The sequence below is a fragment of the Pteropus vampyrus genome, unplaced genomic scaffold (assembly GCF_000151845.1).
Source record: "Pteropus vampyrus isolate Shadow unplaced genomic scaffold, Pvam_2.0 Scaffold158, whole genome shotgun sequence".
NCBI classification, from domain to species: domain Eukaryota; kingdom Metazoa; phylum Chordata; class Mammalia; order Chiroptera; family Pteropodidae; genus Pteropus; species Pteropus vampyrus.
Genome location: NW_011888939.1, coordinates 982,039 through 1,002,243, shown reverse-complemented (window position 1 = coordinate 1,002,243; position 20,205 = coordinate 982,039). Strand labels below are relative to the sequence as shown.

Below are 20,205 nucleotides of genomic sequence, written 5' to 3'. Positions count from 1 at the left end.
ATACAGAGATTCTGGTCCCCTCTCCTGACCGCAGATAGGTGAGGAGCATTACAGTTTCCAGCAACTAGATGGTCATGTGAAGGACGCCATATGACAAAAATGTCTGGGCCCTCCAAATCTACACCTCTACAGTTTAGGTGAAAATGTATCAAAAGCTAAGGATTTTATAGCTTTTGAAAATGTATCAAAAGCTAAGCCCAATTATCAATGTATCATAGTTCGCTTATTCTAAAACCTTCTGAAATCACAGTGCATCTTATGATCATGATGTCTGAAAATTATCTTTGGCAGTACTTTGTCTTTCTCGGTGGTACATAAAATAATGATGCATCTGACAATCAATGGCATCTTACATTCAATAAAACAGAAGGGATTTGGTGAGTCTGCCCCGCCTCGCCATTCACACCTCCCTCCCATCCCTGAAAAGAGCTAAGAAACCCACCTAGTCCCATTCTGAAAATCCCACTTTATTTGAAAGAACAAAGCAACGGCAGCAGGCTATATATATATATCTCCTCACTATGTTAGAGAGAAACTAATTTAACTCACATGCGAAGATAAAAAAGAACAGTTCTCCACAAGTGAGATGTGGCCTACAGGATCAGAATCCAAACAGCGCTGCTCCTCTCTTAAAAGCTTCTAACTTGGGGGTTTGGGGGTGGCGGGGGAGAGCTTCTAACTGGAACTAACGCATTCGCCTCGGACAGGGGCTGGCACCTCGGGGAGGGCAAGAGGGAGAGTCACCCTCAGAACGGCTCCAGCAGGGCTGTGGACCAGCACAGGGCTTGGTTCAAGGGAGACAAGCTTCAAGTTTAAACAGTAATTTGTGCGTAATTATGCTCTCGGGTTGATACAAGACAGATTAAATAAATTAATCAAAGTACAAACTGTGCTGGCATGCGCCAGCGCCCAGCGCCTAAGACCGACCTGCGGACAGCTCCAAGGCTGCAGTTTCCAGCTCCCAAATCGGAGCTGGCGGGCAGGTGACGGGGGCTGCCTCCAGAGAGGCCGTCCTGCGCCGGCCAGGGGTGGCAATCTGAGGGGCGGGCGGAGGGAGGGCTCTGCTGAGCCGTGACAAGGGAAACCTCAAGCACGAGATCCATTACAGCCTGCACGCCCACAGCCATTTCCACATCGCAGCTGGAAATAAAGCTCGGGAAAGCAAAGACCGAGGGAAAGCAGACCTTACTCTGCTTTGCCCAAAACACAGCTCGAGTTCCCTGTCCGCTGACACGTGCGGCCCGGATGCACGTCTCTCCTCTCACCCACCTCCCCACTTGGAACTGCTATTGGGAAGTCAGGCTAATATCAACACGTTAGCATCGGTCCTCACTGATATATTTCAGGAGCATGCTCCTGACACTTCCTGAGCCCTGGGCTAAGCCCTTATCAGCATCGGCCCCCTGAATCTTCAAAAAAACCCAAGAAAGAAAGAACTGTTATTATCCCCATTTAAAGCTGTGGAAACTGAGACTCAAGAGAGACGAGGGACCTGCCCCAGGTCATGCAGTAAATAAACCACAGAGCTAGATTCAGCCTAGATCCTTAACCTGCTGGGGGGCGGGGAGGGGGAGGGCTCAAGGTGGAAAAAGTATTAACGAATTCATGAAAATTTAGTTTCCATTTCTTTTGTGAAACAACAACTGACTAGCATAAAAATGATCCCCGCAGAGACACTAGTGGCAGAGTTTGAGTCCCTGCTATGAGGTGAAGCAGCGGTGACACACAATCTTGCAGAAATGCAAACACATCGCCACTGGCAGGTAGCCGCATCCAGAAGAAGCTCGGTCAAAGGAACAAGCGGTGAAGAGATGACAAAAAAGTTGTAAACCACCACCTTGACCTTTTCGGCTGCCAGTTCCGCCTACGCCGTAGATGTGGCTATGTCACAAAGCAAATTCCACGCAGGACGATTCATAAACATCTTTCTCCCCCGTCAGTCAGAAGGAGGAGCACACAAGAACAGAGCGTGCCACCGCCCCGTGAGTGGGACCGAGGCACAATCCCATGCGATGTCACCTTCCTCGGGAAGCTCCGTTTGAGTGTCGCCTTTCTCAGCTTCTGCAGGGAGCCCTTCCTGCTCTCCCCTAACCGCACTACACTGTCAGCTGCAAAATTCAATTTTCAAAACATTTTCCCTTTTTCTTTCAGAGAAAGGTGTCCACAAGTCTTACCTTTGTCTCCTATCTCCGCAAAGTAGCTCCAGGTAATACGGTCACCTTTCATCAACTAAAGGACTGATACAAGACTCCTTCTGCGCCAACAAGCATTTCTGCAACACGAAAGGATAATTTGGGAAAGAAAACAAGAGGTGGGAGAGAGGGGGACAACGGGGGAGACGATGGGGAATGAGTGAGGCCGGGAGGGGTGAGGCCAGACTTCGACTTGGGAAAGCAGCTCTCAAATCAGACGGTTCAGCCAGAGCTACAAAGGCTGTCGGTGCCCCCTCCACACGGCACACTCCCCCAGGCCCCGCCACGAGGCGCCGGGGCTGGCCTCCGGAGGGTCTGTCCAGCCCAGGTCCCCCAGAACTGAAGGCAACGTTGTCATATAAAAATAACAACACTCCTAGACCTTTTGACTTTTGTTTTAAGATTCTGCTTGTTATGCTGGCAGTAGATCATTTGCAAGGGAAGGCCGATCTGGCAAACTTTTAAACATATAGCTTTAGCCTGAATATTCTACTATAAACTTTTATTGAGTATGACACGCTAAATCCCTACACAATTGGTTACGTAAAAAGAGTGTAAACATGTTATTAATAAAATGCTCTGTTTATAAATTTTTTTTAAAGAAAAAAACAATACTTCTTTCTCCACGGCAAGATTCTAAAATTTGTTGGGGCCACAGCCCCCTGAAAGAGTACTGGTGAAAGCTATGGTTATTCTCCTAGAAAAACATGCCTGTGTATACTCAGGGCCCCAACACGAGCCTAAGCACAGACTCCCAAAATAAGAACCCCTGCCTTTCGTGAAGGTTCTTTTTTATGATACGTATTTTATCAACCAACAAGAGGCGAGTGCCAGTCAGGGCGGGAGGGAGTGGAAGGCTGACAGGCACAGAATACAGCACAGTCCAACCCCTCCCCCCAGTCAGATGCTTCAATAAATGACTTCCATGCTGGCTCTGCCTAATGCTAGCAGAAGTCAGAGGAATGGAGGAGTATTACCGAGATGACCACGACGGGAGAGGACTTCTACGATCTTAGAGCTTTGAGGAGCTAAGTTATGCTTTAACAACTCAAATTTAAACACACCGCCACCAAAAAGAAACAAAAAAAATCCAACATAATAACAGGTAAATGGGGAATTACAATTCACAGAAGAGAGTCTCTTCGTGATTTATATAAATGCTCAGGAACGCAGGTCTCATGACAAAGTGAGTAAACCTTTGGAAGTTTCCATCTGAGGATCTGACTTAAAAGAAGAGCCATTTGTAACAACGCCTCCATGGTAAAGACAGCAGCTGCCCAGCCCGTGCTGTCGTGGAGACAGTGAGGGCAGACTCGAGAATAAACGGATCTGGAGCCAGGTGATCTGTGAATCTGCTCGGCCACTTACAACCCGGTGACTGAGGCAGGTCGCTTCGCTTTTCAGAATCTGAGTTCCCGCTTCAGTAAAAGAAGGCAGAGACTGGGTGCCAGCCATGCTTCTAACACCCTCGTGGACTAAGCTTCTGACCTTCACAACAACCCTGAGGGAGATGCGATTAACCTCCTCGCTTTACAGATCGGGAAGCGGGAGTAAGCTGCCCAAGGTCATGGGAGAACAGGGAGAAGCAGGATGGGAGCCCAGGGATCTGGCCCCGGAGCGCATGCTGTGACACCGCACACGCGGTCTGACGAGGCCATGGACACTTCGCTGCTCTAGAAACGATAAAGCGCTAAAATGAACAGAAGGTGCCTCTAGAACTTTCACTGTACCCTTTCTCTGCCCTTTTCATATCTGCCTCAAAATAATCAAGATAATTTGCCTTCTGTTTGTCTCCTCAAACTAGTTTAAAAAAAAAAAAAAACTTAATATGCATTATCCTTCAGCAAGTCAAGCCGTGAGTGGAATACACAAACCCAATAAAGACACCTCAGCCGCTGTGTGCTTAGGACTGGTGTCGCCTCCGCCCGAACCGGAAGGAAAGTGGGACCTGGAAGCCCACCTACGTCCCTGCCTCCTCCCCTCAAAAACAAGTTTAATTAGCACTGAAACAGTGACTTCGAAGAAGATGAAACTACTTGTTCAACTGGAAGAGAGCTGCTGGTTTGTTTTCTTCCAGTGAGCCTGGCCGGACACTGGGAATACCACGGGGAGCAGGCAGACCCGGTCCCTGTCCCAGTCCAGGCACCAGCACCTGGCAGCCGCTGTGACTCACGTCGTGACGGGGGCAATAAGGGCCACGGCGGCACGCAGAAGGACACCTCGCCCCGACTCATGGAGTTAGGAAAAGACTCTCCCAAGCACGTGACCACAAACGTGAAAAAATAAGTGAGATAGTATTAAGCCGGCAAAGAGGCGTGGGCCCCGTGAAACAGCGTGAGGCAGGAGGGCAAGCAGCAGGGCTTCGAGGTGGCTGGGTGCCAGGGCTCCACGGCAGTCACACACGGACCGTCGCAGGCCACGTTACGGAGTCTGAACCCCGAGCACAAGCAGGAGTCATCACCACATTTTAAGCAGGAGACTTGTGTGATCAAACTTGCGCTTTCAAAGGGCACTCTGAGCCGTATGGGAAAAGACAGGAGGTGGTAAGACAGGGAGTTCCAGTGAGGGGACCGCTGCAAATGTCCCGGCTACGCGGGGAGACGGCCTGGAAGAGGGTGGCAGGGTTCGCTCATCCGTCTAGCGGCATGCACTTACTGAGCCCACAAGTGCCAGGCTCCGTGGGAACCACGCTGGCCCACCGCGTCGGCCACCGGGGCTCAGCGCAACTGATGTGCAGAGTGGAAGCCAGAGGCAGGGTTTTCCTCCATCAGATATTGTCAACGTTCCTTCAGGACCAAAAGCAAACTGGAGGCTTTCAAGAGCCTTTCCCATTTCGTGACTCATCAGCATAAGGCAACTCCCCCGGAGGCATCCTCTGCTAACCAGGAGCTCTGAAAACCTTCCTCGAAAGCGCTACATGCCCATCACTCTGCGACTTAGAAGGACAATTTGCTTTACTACTCGGAGGACGTCTCAACAGGAAAAGCAGCATTCCCCACAAGACATCTTGCTGGGAGATTACCACGTCCCGGCTTTGTAAGCCAAAGTCCCCAGTACAGCATTTTGGCCAAGGATTCCAGTGAACTGCCAGCAGGATAATGTGGTTACACTGTCTGAGCTACTGTGAAAATGCATTAAAATTTCAATGTTAGAGCTCATCTGAGCAATTAAAATTAACACGGACCGCTCTGTCTGAGTGGGGAAAACAGGGCTAGGGGAGCGTTGGGCTCCATAATTCTCCGTGGCGTCTTTTAGCATTTGAAAGGCATTCAGAGCCAGCGTTTTTTGCTATCCAAACCAACTAGGTAACCGGGAATGTCTCTGCTGGCTGGAGTTAAGTGCTTGGGGGTGGCAGCAGAGCAGATGGGAATCTGCAGAGAGGAAAGAAAAATACCCAGCGAGCGCCTACTATGTGCAGGCCCCGAGCTCAGTGCACTCGCCATCGGAAAAATAAGTGTCTGCAGACTCACTGTGCAGGTGAACGGGGTGAAACCTGGTGAGGAGCCACAGCAGAGAGAAACGCTCGCAGTGATTTCTAAAGGAAGAAACACTTCCATGTTAGCACGAAACAAACTCTTCAACAACTGCTTCATCATTTTCTGCTCACCAAGAAGCAGAGGTCGAGAATTCATTCTATCTTGAAACTCAGAGTGATTCTAAGTCTCATCACGAACCCCAGGGATGATGTAGGATTCTGAATCAATGCGTTCAACTCTGGGAAACAGACTGAATTATGAAGCGTGGCTTTAAACGGTGAGATAGATAAATGATATAGGATGGACAGCCAGGTGGGCAGTCAGGCAATCGGAGAGAGCACCGTGTACCCCGTGGGCCCCAGCATGCCCCTGGGTGCCCCTGGGTGAGGTACTGAAGTCGGTGCGTAAGACCGATCTCACCCATGGGCACGACCATCCTCCAGGGCCCCAGGTAACTAAACGAAATTTAAACAGACTCGGTAGTAAATACAAGGAGTAACAAATGCGTAGCACCCTTTGCTAGAGTCACTAAACCGTATACCCAAGGACCACGGAGAGTCCTCTTACTGACGGACACAAGCTAAGGGGACCAGATCTGGGAACGAAGGTGCAGGTAAGTCAGCATCCTGAAGCTGTCTGAACGACTGACTGCCTTTTCCCTCTGGACACAAACGTAAGATGTTTGTTGTTCTCTTGAAACCAATGAGAACCCCTTAAAACAAGAACAGCCTTAGTTTAGGCTGAGCAGGATAGGGCAAACTGGTGACATGCCAAGGGGAAACAAATCAGAAAAGTGTATATTACTAGCAGTAAATTTGCATTTGCATTAAGCATATGACAGAAATAAAATGCACCAAGCTATAAAAACAAGATGATATTTAAGATACCAGGACACAGAGAAAATCTCCTTTGTGCTCAGACATTGTTCTACTAAGTTACATGTGCCAATTAGGCAGCCGGCACCCCGTGAGTGACGCCCCTTTCTGGGAGTAAAGACTGGTAAACTGAGGCATATAAAGGCCACTAAGGAGAAAAAGACCAGCAGTAGAGCCAGGATTAAACCAGGTGCTTTGGCGCTTAACTCCCCTAATCAAGTTAGAAAGCTGGATATATATATAAGAAGATGGGAATTTATCAGTTTCATTCACTGTTTCTAGAACGGTCCCTGCAACATAGCAGGTGCTCAATAAATAGGTACTGAATGGATAGATATTTCCTAGCGAAAAGCACAGTACTCAGAAACAGTCCGGGAATGACTAAGACTGGGCATTTTATAACAAACACAACCATTCTCCCGCATGTGGATGCACGCACACACTCAAAGCCTGCAGACTCTCTCCTGCAAAAATCTACCACGCAGAGTCATCAGGAGAGAGCTGAGCCCAGAATGCTTAGCAGTGACAACTACTGACAAGTGATCAATAATCAGAGAAGCCTACTGACTGCAAATAATAACAATAATACAGTATACCTCTCCAACCCTAAAACACAAAGACACATAAACAATTGGTATCTCGTGAACCCAATGGAGGACTCAGTACAATTCCTGTAAAATAGGGGGAAAAAAGTAGGGAGTGGTCCTATCTTCCACACAGCCATCCTTGGTGTCCGTGCCCATGACAGTAAGGGCCTCCAAGGCAGTCCCTTTCTTTTCATGACATGCCCAGCAAAGATGTCAGCTAGCTGCTACGATCCCAACTTATCATAACCAGAGCAGATGAGGGTGTCTGCCTCTCAGAGACTGAAGGGCCTGGGGCTGCTTTGCTCATGGAGGTCAAGGTAATGCCCCGGGCCTTGTCCCTGCCTGGGCCGGGCCCCATGCCGCCTTGCCCTGTGCACAGACTGCAGCTGTCAGTGGATCGCACCCATCCCCATCGGTCCCTCTGATGCTCACGTGAACTGCCCACTGCTCCTGCTTCACGGACGGGATCGGCAGCCGCAGAACCACAGGTGAAAGGCAGTATCTCAACAGGCCTCAAAGGCGAGAAAAACCTCTCTGCTTCTCTGGACATCCAGCTGATATTCCTTTTCCAAGCTGCCAAATACTGCAAGTGTCAGTTAAAGAGTGGCTTGGACAAGTCATCCTCTCTATAAACTGAGGGGCCGTGACCTACCTGATCGTTGAGGTCCCCCTGAGATCTCACACTCCATCCAAGTCAGTGCAGTGCCCAGAGTTTATGGACGTATGGCAGGGGCCGGCAGAACCTCAATCACTAAGTGCCTACTGTGTACTGAATGTGACGTGTTCAGAGATGAGGCCACAGGGCCAGGCCTCGAGAACACGGGACAGACCGGGAATGCCAGCAGCCACAGCACAGTATGATCAGCGAAGCCGCCAAGAGAGACGATGGTAACTGCCTGGTCGTTCTGGAGGCTTCTCTAAAGCAACGCTCTCATGAGCCTGCAGGAGGACGCAGGAGAGCACACACTCGGAAAGGCACAGGGCGCTCCAGACAGCGGGCGGCGAGCAGCAGGCACCATCACCTGCTCTGGGCTCCTGAGGGCAGACCCGGGTGTGTCTGGTGGAGCAGCCACATGTGAAGCTACAGATTTCAGAAAGAGCGTCCAGTTCCCGAGGTTGAGGGAAGCCTGACAGGGCACCAAAGGGAAGACCAGAGCTACTGACTTGCCAGAAACTACTAGACGAGTAAGGTGTCCCCAGGAGGAAGTGAGGGTCTTGGGGCATGGGCATTCCAGTCACTTTGACAAGTCAGCAAGAAGACGCAGAAGGCTGAGCCAAGGCTCTAGCCCAGGGACCAGCCCCTGCAACCAGCTCGCCAAGCCCAAGCGGCTGCAGTGACCTGGAGCCTCCCCAAAATAAGTGACTGCGTTGAAAGAATGCCCGGACAAGGGGGGGGTGCAGACGGCAAGCTCCAGAAGCCAGGGGACAGGGTGTGAGCTGGGGCCACGCAGACACAGCCCCCCGCACACGCACACACACACAGGGACCTGAGCCAGCCGAGGGGCCCCCAACGTCAGGGTGTGGCGGCAGACAGCGCAGCTCGAAGCCGCCAGGCGCGCGCCTCCATCCCTCCTCCCTTTCAGTCTCTTGCACCTGGGAACAGCAGCAGCCGCCCGACACCCGACGCACTCGCACTCCAGGCGAAACAAACAGAAGCCGGGGCTCAAGGGCGGAGACGCAAATACTCTAAGAAGGAAAGAGGAAGAGATCTAGAGGCTTCGATTTAACCCCAAATACTGTTTTCTGACACACTTAGAAACAACTACTATTTGTGAACTGCCACCATGCATCCTACCCCAAACGTCACGTATATTTTCTAATGAGATGCCCAGACCAGCCCCAGACCTCGGTATTACGCCCATTTCACAGCCCAGCAGACCAAGGCTCAGAGGTGTCAGGTAACTTGCCCAAAGTCTAAGTCCTAACGCAGGACGAGGCTTAATCTTGTGAGGGTGACGAACAGGCAGAGTGGGCAACAGCAATAACAGGTGTAGACAGAGGGGACCCGATGTGGGCCCCTCTCAGAAGACTTCCCCGAGGCAGTGACAAGCAAGCTGGGACCTAAACAACTGCGAGTGCGAGTAAGCTGCCAGGCTCTACGCTAAACACTCCGGCTCAGCGTGCGTGCGGCCCCCACGGCCCCCGAGGCAGGCCTGCCCGTGCCACTCCACAGATGAGGAAGCCGAGGCCCCGGGCTCCGGCCCCGGGTCCGTCTGCTTCCGGACTCTGCCCTGCGCACAAGGACGAGAAGGCCTCCGAATGCCGGCTGGGGAGCTGGGACGAGTCCTAGGAAAGATGGGGGAACCACTGAGGGGCGACCGTGAGCTGCCGACGGTGTGGAGACCCCCGGAGAGCCGCAACTGGGCAACAGACCCGACGGGGTAGGAGCAGGCGGAGATCCAGTGGGGAGGCTGCTTCGCCCCGCAGCAGTGGGGGCCTGGGCTCAGGCAGCAGCAGCTGAGAGAGGGGGCGTGGAGAGAAAGGTTGTTAAGAGCTGGGACCAACAGGCCCTCGTCAGGTGACAGGGCCTGTGTGCCTGGCTGCACACGGCGCCCCAGCACGAGGCGTGGGCGGTGAGGATCTCAGGTCTGGACGCGCTCCCAGAGGCCTGCGTCTCCGAGCGCGGATGCCCCGCAGCCACTTTGGTACACGGGTCTGGATCTCGGGGAAGAGACCTGGGCTGGCGATAGGTGTCATTCGTGCGTGGCTTCCAGGTGAAGCCGCGGAAGAGACGAGACGACCCAGAGAAGCCTTGTGCAACGGGAGAGAAGCAATAACAATCTAGCGGCCGTTCCCTGGGTCACACCCACCACACAGAGAAGACAAGAAGACAGGAGGCCTCACGACAGGCTCTTCCTGTGCCTGCTACGCCTCCTCCTCCACTGCCGTGCAGCCCCCCACCGAGGAACACTGGCCACGTTCCTCTCTACTCAGCGTTCCTGGGAGAGAGAAGAACGCGCCCCTTCCAGGTCCCTAATCGGCCCAGGAAAGGCCAGTGCAGGACAGCCAAAGGGGGACGGGTGAGTCCCCACAGGCCGCGCGTGCCGGGGGCAGGCATGACCCACCGCCAGCAGCCTCCACAGCCTCCCCAGGGCTACTCCGAAAGTTCCTTCTCTTTTAGAGAAAATGAAAGACGGAGTCACAAACTTGATGCCAGGCAACAATAAAGGGACAGTTTTCAGAAACCGCAACTAGTAAGTGGAACGTGGAGACGTGGAACTAGGCAGAAGCCTTGGGACAGAGCGCACGCGAACTGTGGGGCTGCACCGACCGTCCTCGGCGTCTGCACCTTGTGTCTCGCACGAGGCCCCCGCTGCCCAGAAGCTCTGACGGGGGCCCTTCCGGCAAAGGCGTCCGCGGCTGCTGCGCCTTTCTGTGCCCGAGACGCTCGCAGCAGCCACAGCAACGCGCACAGCACCGCGTGAGAACCGCTGGACAAGAACCGCTGGACAAGAACCGCTCTCCCCCCTGCCCAGGCCCTGCTCACGTTTCCACGACCACAGAAACGCACGAGTAACTCCACTCGCCTTGCCGGGGTGGAGTGAAAGGGGCGTGAGCGGTCATCCGGTCCAGCCCTGCATCCTGCCGACGAGGAGCTAGAACCCAGAGGAGCAAAGCCACCGGCGTAAGGTCACACAGTGGGCCACGCAGCAGACGGCCAGGGCTGAGTTACGGCCGCGAAACCTCTGCCCCGTGTCCCCAGGGCCCCAGACCGAATGCCCGCTCCCTCGCCCTCACCCCCAGTTTCTGGGGATGGAGCCCCGCCCCCCGGCACTGTCAGCAGCCTATGAATGTGGGAACTGCGGATGTCCGTGCTCGGGCTCCCCCAGGAAAATGGTGATTACCGAAAGGAATTCCTAATTTGTAGGATTTCAGGAGACGATATTAAAGTCAAGGGTGGGAGGCTTAGTGAGAGGCGGAAACCGCCATTAGACAGAAAGGCGCTGCCGGGGGGCGGGGGGGGGGCCTGTCCTCATTGTTAAGACAGTAATGCCAGCCCCGGTGAGTGTTCGCTGTGCCAGGTAATGCTTCACTTATATGATCTCGTTTAGTCTCGTGACATCTTTCCAAGGTGGTACAAATGTCCTCTCTACTGTAGAGAGTCTAAAATGGGGGCACAGAGGTCAGCCTCACAGCCGCTGGGTGGCAGAGCTGCGATGTGAACCAAAGTGGTCCAGCTCTGCAGGCTGTGGTCTTAGCCAGAGCCGCACTGCCCCTCCACAAACACTGTGCCTTGTAATTTTAACTACCAGTTATATCACAATATATGAGTTATCCTAAGGCATTTCACATGCATTATTTCACTTAATCTTCACCACAACACTAGACAGAAATACTTACATTATCCCCATTTTACAGATGAGGAAACCGATGCTCCAGGCAGAGAGTACGCGCAGAGCTGGATCGGAACGTGGACAGCCTGACTCGGTGACTTACACTTAAGCCTTGACATTTCTGGCTTAACTTCCTTACTTCCGTATCTGACATTATCTAGAAACCCCGGAGGCTGGTTTTGTTTCATTGTTTCATTCTGTTTGGCTGTTACTCTTCGTTCCTTTCATAATGGCTCCCATGGTATCAGAGTTTGATGATGGCGGGGAGGAAAGGCAGCAGGACTCAAGGCTAACCAGGGCAGTCTCTACGATAGTCAAGCCCACTACTGTAGCAGGTGCAAGTAAGCCCACTACTGTAGCAAGTGCAAGTGACGAGCTACCGTGAAGGTTCGATTTCGGTGAAGAACAGCTCTAAGCATGGCACCTGGTCCCGATGCTAAGAAAGACAGTCCAGAACAGAGCCTGACCCTCGGTCATGACGATTAGGCTTTGAGAGGCATTTCGGTGATTTTCCCTTCCTCGTTGCATTCTGAATAAATCTGTATTCCCTGAACACGCACCACAGAGAAGGAGCCAGGGCCGGGCCCCGCTAAGAGGCCGGTGGAGCGGAGTCTCCTCTCCCAGGCAGTTTGCTCATCACTGCCAAAACGACAGCTGCCACAGAACACCTGACATCAGGTGCAGCTGCTCGAATGAGCCTGACTCAGTCGACTCCAGAAGACTTCCACCAGTCCCATCCCCTCCTAAGCCCTGGCTGTCACCTGCCTCCCTTAGACAGGCGCACCGGGTGACAAACGACTTAGATAAAACTGCTAACCTCAGCCCTCAGAGAGACTGTCATCGCTTCACCGAGTGACCTCGCCCTGCCCTTGCAAACCACCCTCTGGAACCCGGCCCCGGCCTCCAGCTTGGGACCTCAGAATCTCCTCCACGAGGGCCACAACGAGGTTCCTCAAGCAACGGCCAGAAACGGAAATGCCCGCACGCGCTCCATCAAACACACAAGCGAGCAAACCACAGAAGGGCTGTAAATTAAAAATTCAACAGCAAAAGCTTTTATTTATCCTTTCATTCATTCGAGGCATTTTAACCGAATGCTTACTGTATGCCAGGCACCTTGCTAGGTACTGGGGACTCCTAGCAGGGAACAAGACAAAGGACTTCTGCTCAGGTGCTTAAAAGAGGACGGGGTCCTTAAAAAAAAAAAAAAGGCTCAGGGTTGTGATTTAAACAATCCCACCCCTGGCAGCACCCTGGTGCAGAAACAGAAAAAGCAGCTTCCAGGACGGATGTGAGAGATGACGGTTACTGTAACGGATTCCAAACGGAACAGTTCAGGAGGGCGGGATGGAGGAAACGTCTTCGGACTGCCCAAATGAACATTCCTGGAATAGAAGGGTGCGCTTTCTCTAAGAAAACTGTAAAATGAAGCACGTAAAAACAAATACCAAGCGGCGGCAGCTTCCTCTGGACCCACTTCCCATCCCCAGGAGAAAGGGACTGCTGGGGTCTTTGCTGCTTCAGACACCACCCAGGAAAGGCCGGAGTCTTAGTCCGCTTTTCAGGCAAAGAAACGAGTAGCCTTCTGCCACAAACAAATGAAAAGAGTCAAAGCCGAAAATAAAAGCCTGGTAACGAGACGCTGGAAACCTTCGGAAAGGGACCTGCAGATAGTTCTGTCTAACTCTCAGCATGTCTGTACATAATAAGCAATATACAGTGTTCGCTGACTGTCTTACAGCGAGAACAGAGTTGATGCCAATTATTTTTTGCCTTCATCAAGAGAGCTTGTCATCCCTCTACAGAACAATTACCAAGAGGTGCACAAGAGTTAAAAGCTAAATTCTTCCCCCAATTCAGCATGGAAAAAGTGCTGCTCGCAGCAACTTGACATTTCATTAGATTAATTTTTAAATGTGTTATCCTAACAATTATGCCAACTACCATATAATTAATATTCCAACTGACTTTACAAAAATTACAAAATCTCCTAAAGAAAATAATTAGTCATTAGGCATGAACGAGATTTTTCTATGGCCGACAGCACATAAAGCAGAAAGTTCATCACATAATGGGCGGTATCAAAGCTTTTTCCATACTTCCTCCAATTCTTAGCCAACAGTGCGTAAAGCTGACATTGGCAAGTTATCCCAAACGTCACTTAACATATTAATGCGCTTGCTGGTTTGAACTCTTTGAGGGTAAAATTCTGAATGATGAAAGCCTTAGCAATGAAAAAGCTCTTTTCCTTTGTAGAGAGGCAAGATAAACACATATCATTGTTTGCTGCTTCCATATCCCCAGCTGGAAATCAGAATACTGGCTCATTTCCTGGGGTTATTTATTGAGTTTTTTAAGAAAGGTACATAAGACATCCTTACCTTTGATTTCCTCTTTTCTTTCAGGGTGTTACTCTCATAATCTACCTTAAATCCTTTCTAGAGTCAGGTAAGATATTGAATAAGCCACAGTCAGATAGGACATTATCTACCATAGCAGCAACGAGAAAACACGGCTTCCCCACAGCCCACCTGTGAGTGACAGGAAGGGCCTGCACAGCCCCCGAGCAGAGCAGAGAGCCCGCCTCCACAGGAAAGAGTGCAGCAGTTGATTAGTGATGCCTGTCCTGGACAAAAGCGACAGTTTCAGGACCCCTGTACCGTGCATTTGCCATCTCTGTCCTTCCATAAACCATTAAAAATTAGTAAAATGTGTACGGAGATTCATGAATAAAATATAACACATGAATTGTTTCCAGCGCGTAAGTTAAAGGAGGGGAGAATGATTTCTATAGTCAAAAACCTGAAGCCAACTAGATTAAACATCAAATTTTAGAGGAAAGAACACTTACCTAAGTCAGGAAATGCAAATTCCAGCTTAGCTATAGAGCCACGAGCAGGTCAGTCCACTGAGCCTGGGTTTGCTCAGCTGTAAGGGGCTGAACTAAAGAGCTCTTAACCGCTCTCTTCGTTTCTAGTAATCAGTGTCACGAGCAGCCCCAAATCCCCTCTCTGCTGGGGCACTAGGGAGCTGGCGGAAGAGCAGTTACTTTACAGAGTCACTCTACAGGACGTGACTGAAACCCTGACATCTCTCGCACTGCTCATATGGGATTTACAATCTGATACATTTCCACGTCTATTTTTAACCTGCAGCATCACCAGGACAAGTTCTGTATAGTTAATTCCCTTAATATGGCCCCTTTTCCACCTGGGGGCAAGGGTGGGGTCAGGGGCAGGAACTTCTGTTTTAATACTCCAACTACTAAATCCAGCAATTAAACTGCCTTCGTTCCAAAGCTAAGTATCACCACTTCGATTTAAAACCAGTCACCTACCCCAGAGTCCCCTTCACACATGGTTCTGAGATCAGCCCAAATCTTCCCAACACTGAAAAGCGCCCCTTGCTCTAGCCTATTCTAGAACAAGTGTATCCACGTGACACATCAATGCGACTTTCATGTCGAAACACCAATAAGCAAGACTAGGAGTCTTGACAAGGAGAAATGAATCGCACCGTGCACCTACTGACCACCTCCCACCTGAGCACCAGGCAAGCTCACGTCAGGATGACCAAGAGCACTGCTGGGAAAACACGGACCACAAACGGGACAGCCTGAGAGGGCGGTGTTGTCTCTGTAGGCCTGGGACCGTCTCGTGTCCAGCCTTGGCAACTGCGACAGATATACATCATTTTTTGTCCGCCCTGCATCCCCACCTTTAGGGAACTGCCTCTAGCCAACTCCAAGGAGCCCTACTTCCTGTGCTCCAGGTGATCCGTGTTGGCTAATCAGAGAATCTCACCCCCTGGACTTAATAAACTGCCTCGAGGGCCACCTACCCAGCAGGCCCAGAATCCCTTTCCAGGGTCTGACGTGGAGACCAGAAATCACCTGGTATAGGGACCGCACACACCTACAACTGCCAGGCTGTCCTTTCCACCACCTGGAGAGCATCAGGCCAACACAGGAGAGCAGGCTTGGAGACGGCAAGAGAGCGACAGATCCCCACACTACCTGGGCACCCTGATCCTCAAGGCCAAACTGAGTTTGTCTGACAGCCCAGCCCAGAGTTTGGGGACAAGCCTTACAGGCTAAATGCCTGTGTCTGAGGCTCAAGTTCTTTCTTTAGCACTTCATGATCAATCACTTCTCCCTGATCCCTCAGATTCAGCTTCGGGCGTTCCACCCCAAACCTAAGAATACTAAGAAGCCCCCGTGGAGAAAGTCAAAGAAAAAATTCCACACACCTGAAACACTGTCCAGGCTCACCTGAGGGTGAAAGGACCACAGAAAGGAGGGAAAGCAGTGGATAACTGGAGGGGGCAGGGCAGTTCCGGACCAGTAACAGTAAGAACAACTGCCCCCAGGCCGGCAGCACAGACTAATGAGAAACGCTTCCAAAATCAGTCCACATATACGTTCTAGTTCTCTATCAGCAGGGAAAAGAAAAATACACAGCCCACAGCTCCCAAACAAAAGAAGCTTGTCAATAAACTGTTTCCAGGCTCATGAGCCTAGTTCTTCCTGTTATTTTTAGACTACAGTCTAGTTCTCCTTTTATAGCTGTCCTAGGGTCTGTGCCACGGGCCTGCTTGCAGACGGGAACCATGAATAGCAAATCCTATGGAGCACGTTTAGAACAATCTCCCTCGGACAGGGTCTAAAGTAATTAAAGAGTAATCTAACAAACAGTCCTCTAGTGATGTTCCTCCATCGACGACAGGGGAAAAGACAGTACAAGCAACAGAAACAACGTGAGTGGCTGAACCTTTAGAGCAGCGGTACCCAACCTTTATGGCACCAGTGACCGGTGCTCCCATGAGAATCTAACACCTGATGGTCTGAGGTGGAGCTGAGGTGGCGGTGCCAGCGCTGGGGAGCGGCTGCAAATACAGATGAGGCTTCGCCCACTCGTCCGCCGCTCACCTCCTGCCATGCAACCCAGTGCCTAGTAGGCCACAGACCAGTGCCTAGTAGGCCATAGACCAGTACCAGTCCACAGCCTGGGGGTTGGAGACCCCTCCTTTATTCCACCAGTCCTTACCCTTCTGGGGGTCATGGCCTCATCTGAGAATGTGATGAAGCTTCCTGTCTTCCCCATAAAAAAATGCACATATAATTTCAAGGGGTTCATCAAAGCTGCTTTCTATAGCCAGACTCCAGGTTAAATACACTTGACTTGGATTTTCTTGATTTAACTACCTGAGCATCACGAATAAGCCCCAGACTTTAAGAACTACACAACAGCTCATAGGGAAATTCGGAAACTTCCAACTCTGGAAGCCCATGCTGAATCGAGAACAAAAAGACAATAATTCACCCTCGCCTTCTGCATTCCTGCAGTATAAGAAAATGCGGCTTTCCCTAAGTCAGCTCCACTTCGGACACATCACTCTTACCTTGTTTGACCACTTATATGCTTGAAGGAGTTGACTATAGAGAGGAGTTTTGTCCTGCACAGGATCCAGGCTTAACAGGCCGCTGTTATGCAGAGGATGGTTCTCAGATGGCTTGCCCACCAAATTGCTCAGGCGTTCGAGCTCACTGAAAAGTAAATAGATAAAGCAAATAAACCTGAGTTCGCTGAAACTCTAGTGTTTAGCCAACCCTGTTGGTCGAAGACTGCTCTTCAAGCTGTCCGTCAGAAGTCCCTTAGGGAGAAGTACTTTTCTGAAAGGTGAAAGAGATTAGTGACAAATAAGAACATCTCTAATTGGGCGCTTATATGATTTAAAACCAGTTCTCTGGTGCCATTCCAAAGGAGAAAATAAAAAGTTTAGGGTACCAGAATCAATAAGACTCCTCAAATTGGGATTTAACAACTTGCATTATCTCTGCAAGAGAGGAGACTTGGAGAGCACCTGGAATTTTGAAACGGGGTACAATGCTGCTTCTCACCAAGAGTTTTCAGAACCACGTACAGATCATTACATTTGGCGGAACAGCAAGTACCTTAATAAATGATGATTATTTATCATTCACATAGGGATATACTTGTACACGGTGCTTCACAGATGGTAAAACTTAACGAAACAAGGGATAAAATAAACAAACGGAATGGGAAGACACCAGGGAGGGGACTGTGTCGAACGAACGCACTTCGGCCTAGTGGGAAAACTCTAGATACGCTGGGAAAAGAGAGCCGACAGCAGAAGCACGTTGCAGGAGCACGTCGTGAGTGGCGAGTCCCCACCCGCCAACACAAGACCCTAGGCACAGCTCCTCATGCCACATTCACTTTGGCATCCTCGGCCACCTTCTTGGCGCTACTGTATAAAGATTAAGAAGACAAAGGGTAATGTAAATATTCTGAAACTTTCTTAAGTGGTGAGGGGCTGTACCAACCTGAACGTTACAAAGGGAAGCAAATCCCAGGGGAAACGGGAGGAAAGAGCAACCATCACATCCCTCGAGCAGGGAAAGTATTAGCTGGCACTGTGCCAGAGAACAGCACGTGGATGTGGGAGTTGAGGAAGGGTGTGTGGTTTCTTGGCTTTCCACCGAAAAGAATGGCAGCTACTTGGGGGGAGGGGAGGAGGCTCCCATCATCTGGTCACCACCTCCTCCTCTATTCTACCTCCTCCTTCCATCTGGTTACTGAGGAGACCAAGTTGAGAAGAAAAAAACAAAAATCCAACCACTTCAGAATTCATAGGATAGCTAGCTCACCAAATGCCTTTTCTTGCTAAGGTCAGTTCCGAGAAATAAAAGGCCAAAATCCTGAAATTCTAACCTCCCTAGAAAGGACAGGCTCTCTTAAGGAAGAGGAGACAAGTCAAGAACATAAGCAGTTAAAAAGTGCCTACTATGTGCCTTTTACACACATCCTCCCATTTCGTTCTGACTCCACTTGTAACATAGAAGTAAAGAAAGTAACCTGCAAGCGAGAGAAAGAAATGTGCAACCCTTAACCCCAAAGGACCACAAATAATGGGGGAGGGGCATAAGTGATTAAACTGGCTGGCCTGAGATTAGTCCTCTCTTGAGGAAGGCGCAGTGAGAGTGGGAGTGACCGTCCTGATCAGGTGGCTTTGGACGGGGAGGAGGGAAAGGCAGATCAAGGCGTTTTGTCGTGCTTAGGATGGGGTAGGGTTGAACTTGACGAATTCCAGGTTCAGGGGCGAGGAATTAGGGCTAATCGGACCGGGTGCACTTGGGTTTGGGGCAGGGCAGATCGGGTCCTGTTCGGAGGGGGGGGATGAGGTGTGCCAGAGGGACAGGCAGAGGCTTGGAGAGGACAGAAAGAGAACAAGGGAGCAATGGAAAGGGAGGACCGCGCCCGAGTGGGCAGACTCGCGCGGGGTCGGCACAGGATGGGAGCCGGGCCGACCCCCACCCCTTCGGCGGGTACCTACTTGAGGTCCCGGTTGACCGAATGCAAGTTGTCCTGGAAGTGAGCAATGAAGGCCTTCTCCCGGCCCTCCAGCGTCTCCTTGTTCTGCATGCCATCCTTCAGGCAGTCGAACACCCTGCTCACGCTGGAGCGCAGCGCCTGGATGGCACTAATGGCGTGGGCGAAGGCCTCCAGGTTCACTCCGACACTGAGCACGTCCGCCATGTTTTCGCCGCTGCGACCGGCTCGCCAAAGCCGGCTTCCCGACCAAAAAGCCGCGCTCGTTGATGACGCAACCCCCAAAGGCCTATGGGAAATGTAGTTTTCCTGGGGGCGGGGCTGCCCAGGTGGTTTGTGAGGCGCTATCGCAATAGGCTTTCCGCGCTTTAACTGAACGGACTTAACTGAACGGACGCGTGGGCCGGAAAGTGATCCTTCCCATTAAGGGAGGTCCGGCTGCACGCTGGGCTTTCTTAACGGTGACAAGGGAATACAGAAAATTCTCGCGCCTCCCTAAACGCGCTCTTGGGAGTTATATGGAAAAGAATTGCTCAGAGCGGTGAGGTGTCCATGGAGAAAAGAACGATAACCCATTGAATAAAATGAGTCCATGTTAGTGAATAAGTGGGAGATAAGAGAAATTCCTTCCTTACGGGAGAATGCCAACTAATAAATGCGGAAGGATTGATAGGAAGGAAATTACCATTTGGCAACATTAGAATAATGGATAGGATAGGATAGGATAGGATCAAGGGATGCTAAAACCAGTGGGTGAACACGTGAGCATAACAGGATATTTACATAGTCACAAAGTATCATTCCACAAGAAACATTAATAAGGGGAAGATGATGACCCAGCAATTTCACTTCTAGGTATATATCCAAGAGAAGGGAAAGCAGGAACTAGAGCAGATATTTGCACACCCGTGCTCATAGCAGCATTATTCACAAAAGGCAAAGGCAGCCCAATGTCCAGCGTCAGATGAATGCATAAGTAACATGCATTGTAAGTATACATACAATGAAATATTTCAGCCTTAGAAAGGAAGGAAATTCTGACACATGCACGCTACGTCAATGAACCTCAAAGACATTATGCTTAGTGAAATAAGCCAGAAACAGAAGGACAAATACTGTGTGATTCTAATTGCATGACATGTCTAGAGTAATCAGATTCATAGAAACAGGAAGTAGAATGGTGGTTCCCAGGGTCTGGGGGAAGGGGAGAATGAGGAGTTAGTATTTAATGCGTACAGAGTTTCAGTTGGGGAAGACGAAAATGTTCTGTAGATGGTGGTGATGGTTGCACGACAATGTGGATGCACTTGATGTTCCAGAACTAGACACTTAAAAATGGTTAAAATGATCAATTATATGTTGTGTATATTTTACCATATATTTTTTTTT

At 50.6% G+C, this 20,205-nt stretch overlaps 1 protein-coding gene across 2 annotated transcripts in view; it reads right to left on the bottom strand.

Moving 5' to 3' along the window:
* The window catches only part of MED27 (mediator complex subunit 27), a 63,537-nt gene extending 44,477 nt beyond the window's left edge, over positions 1-19,060 (bottom strand). Inside the window, exons 1-3 of one of the 2 annotated variants that reach the window (XM_023536534.1) lie at positions 18,821-19,060; positions 16,865-17,009; positions 12,493-12,849 (exon numbers count right to left, since the gene is read on the bottom strand). In XM_023536534.1, the coding sequence (XP_023392302.1) occupies positions 12,799-12,849; positions 16,865-17,009; positions 18,821-19,023 (399 nt within the window). In that variant the 5' untranslated portion in view covers positions 19,024-19,060 and the 3' untranslated portion in view covers positions 12,493-12,798. Of the gene's footprint in view, positions 1-12,492; positions 12,850-16,864; positions 17,010-18,820 lie in introns of those variants that run through there. The other variant, XM_011370032.2, reaches the window with a different exon arrangement.
* Positions 19,061-20,205: the final 1,145 nt, after the last annotated feature.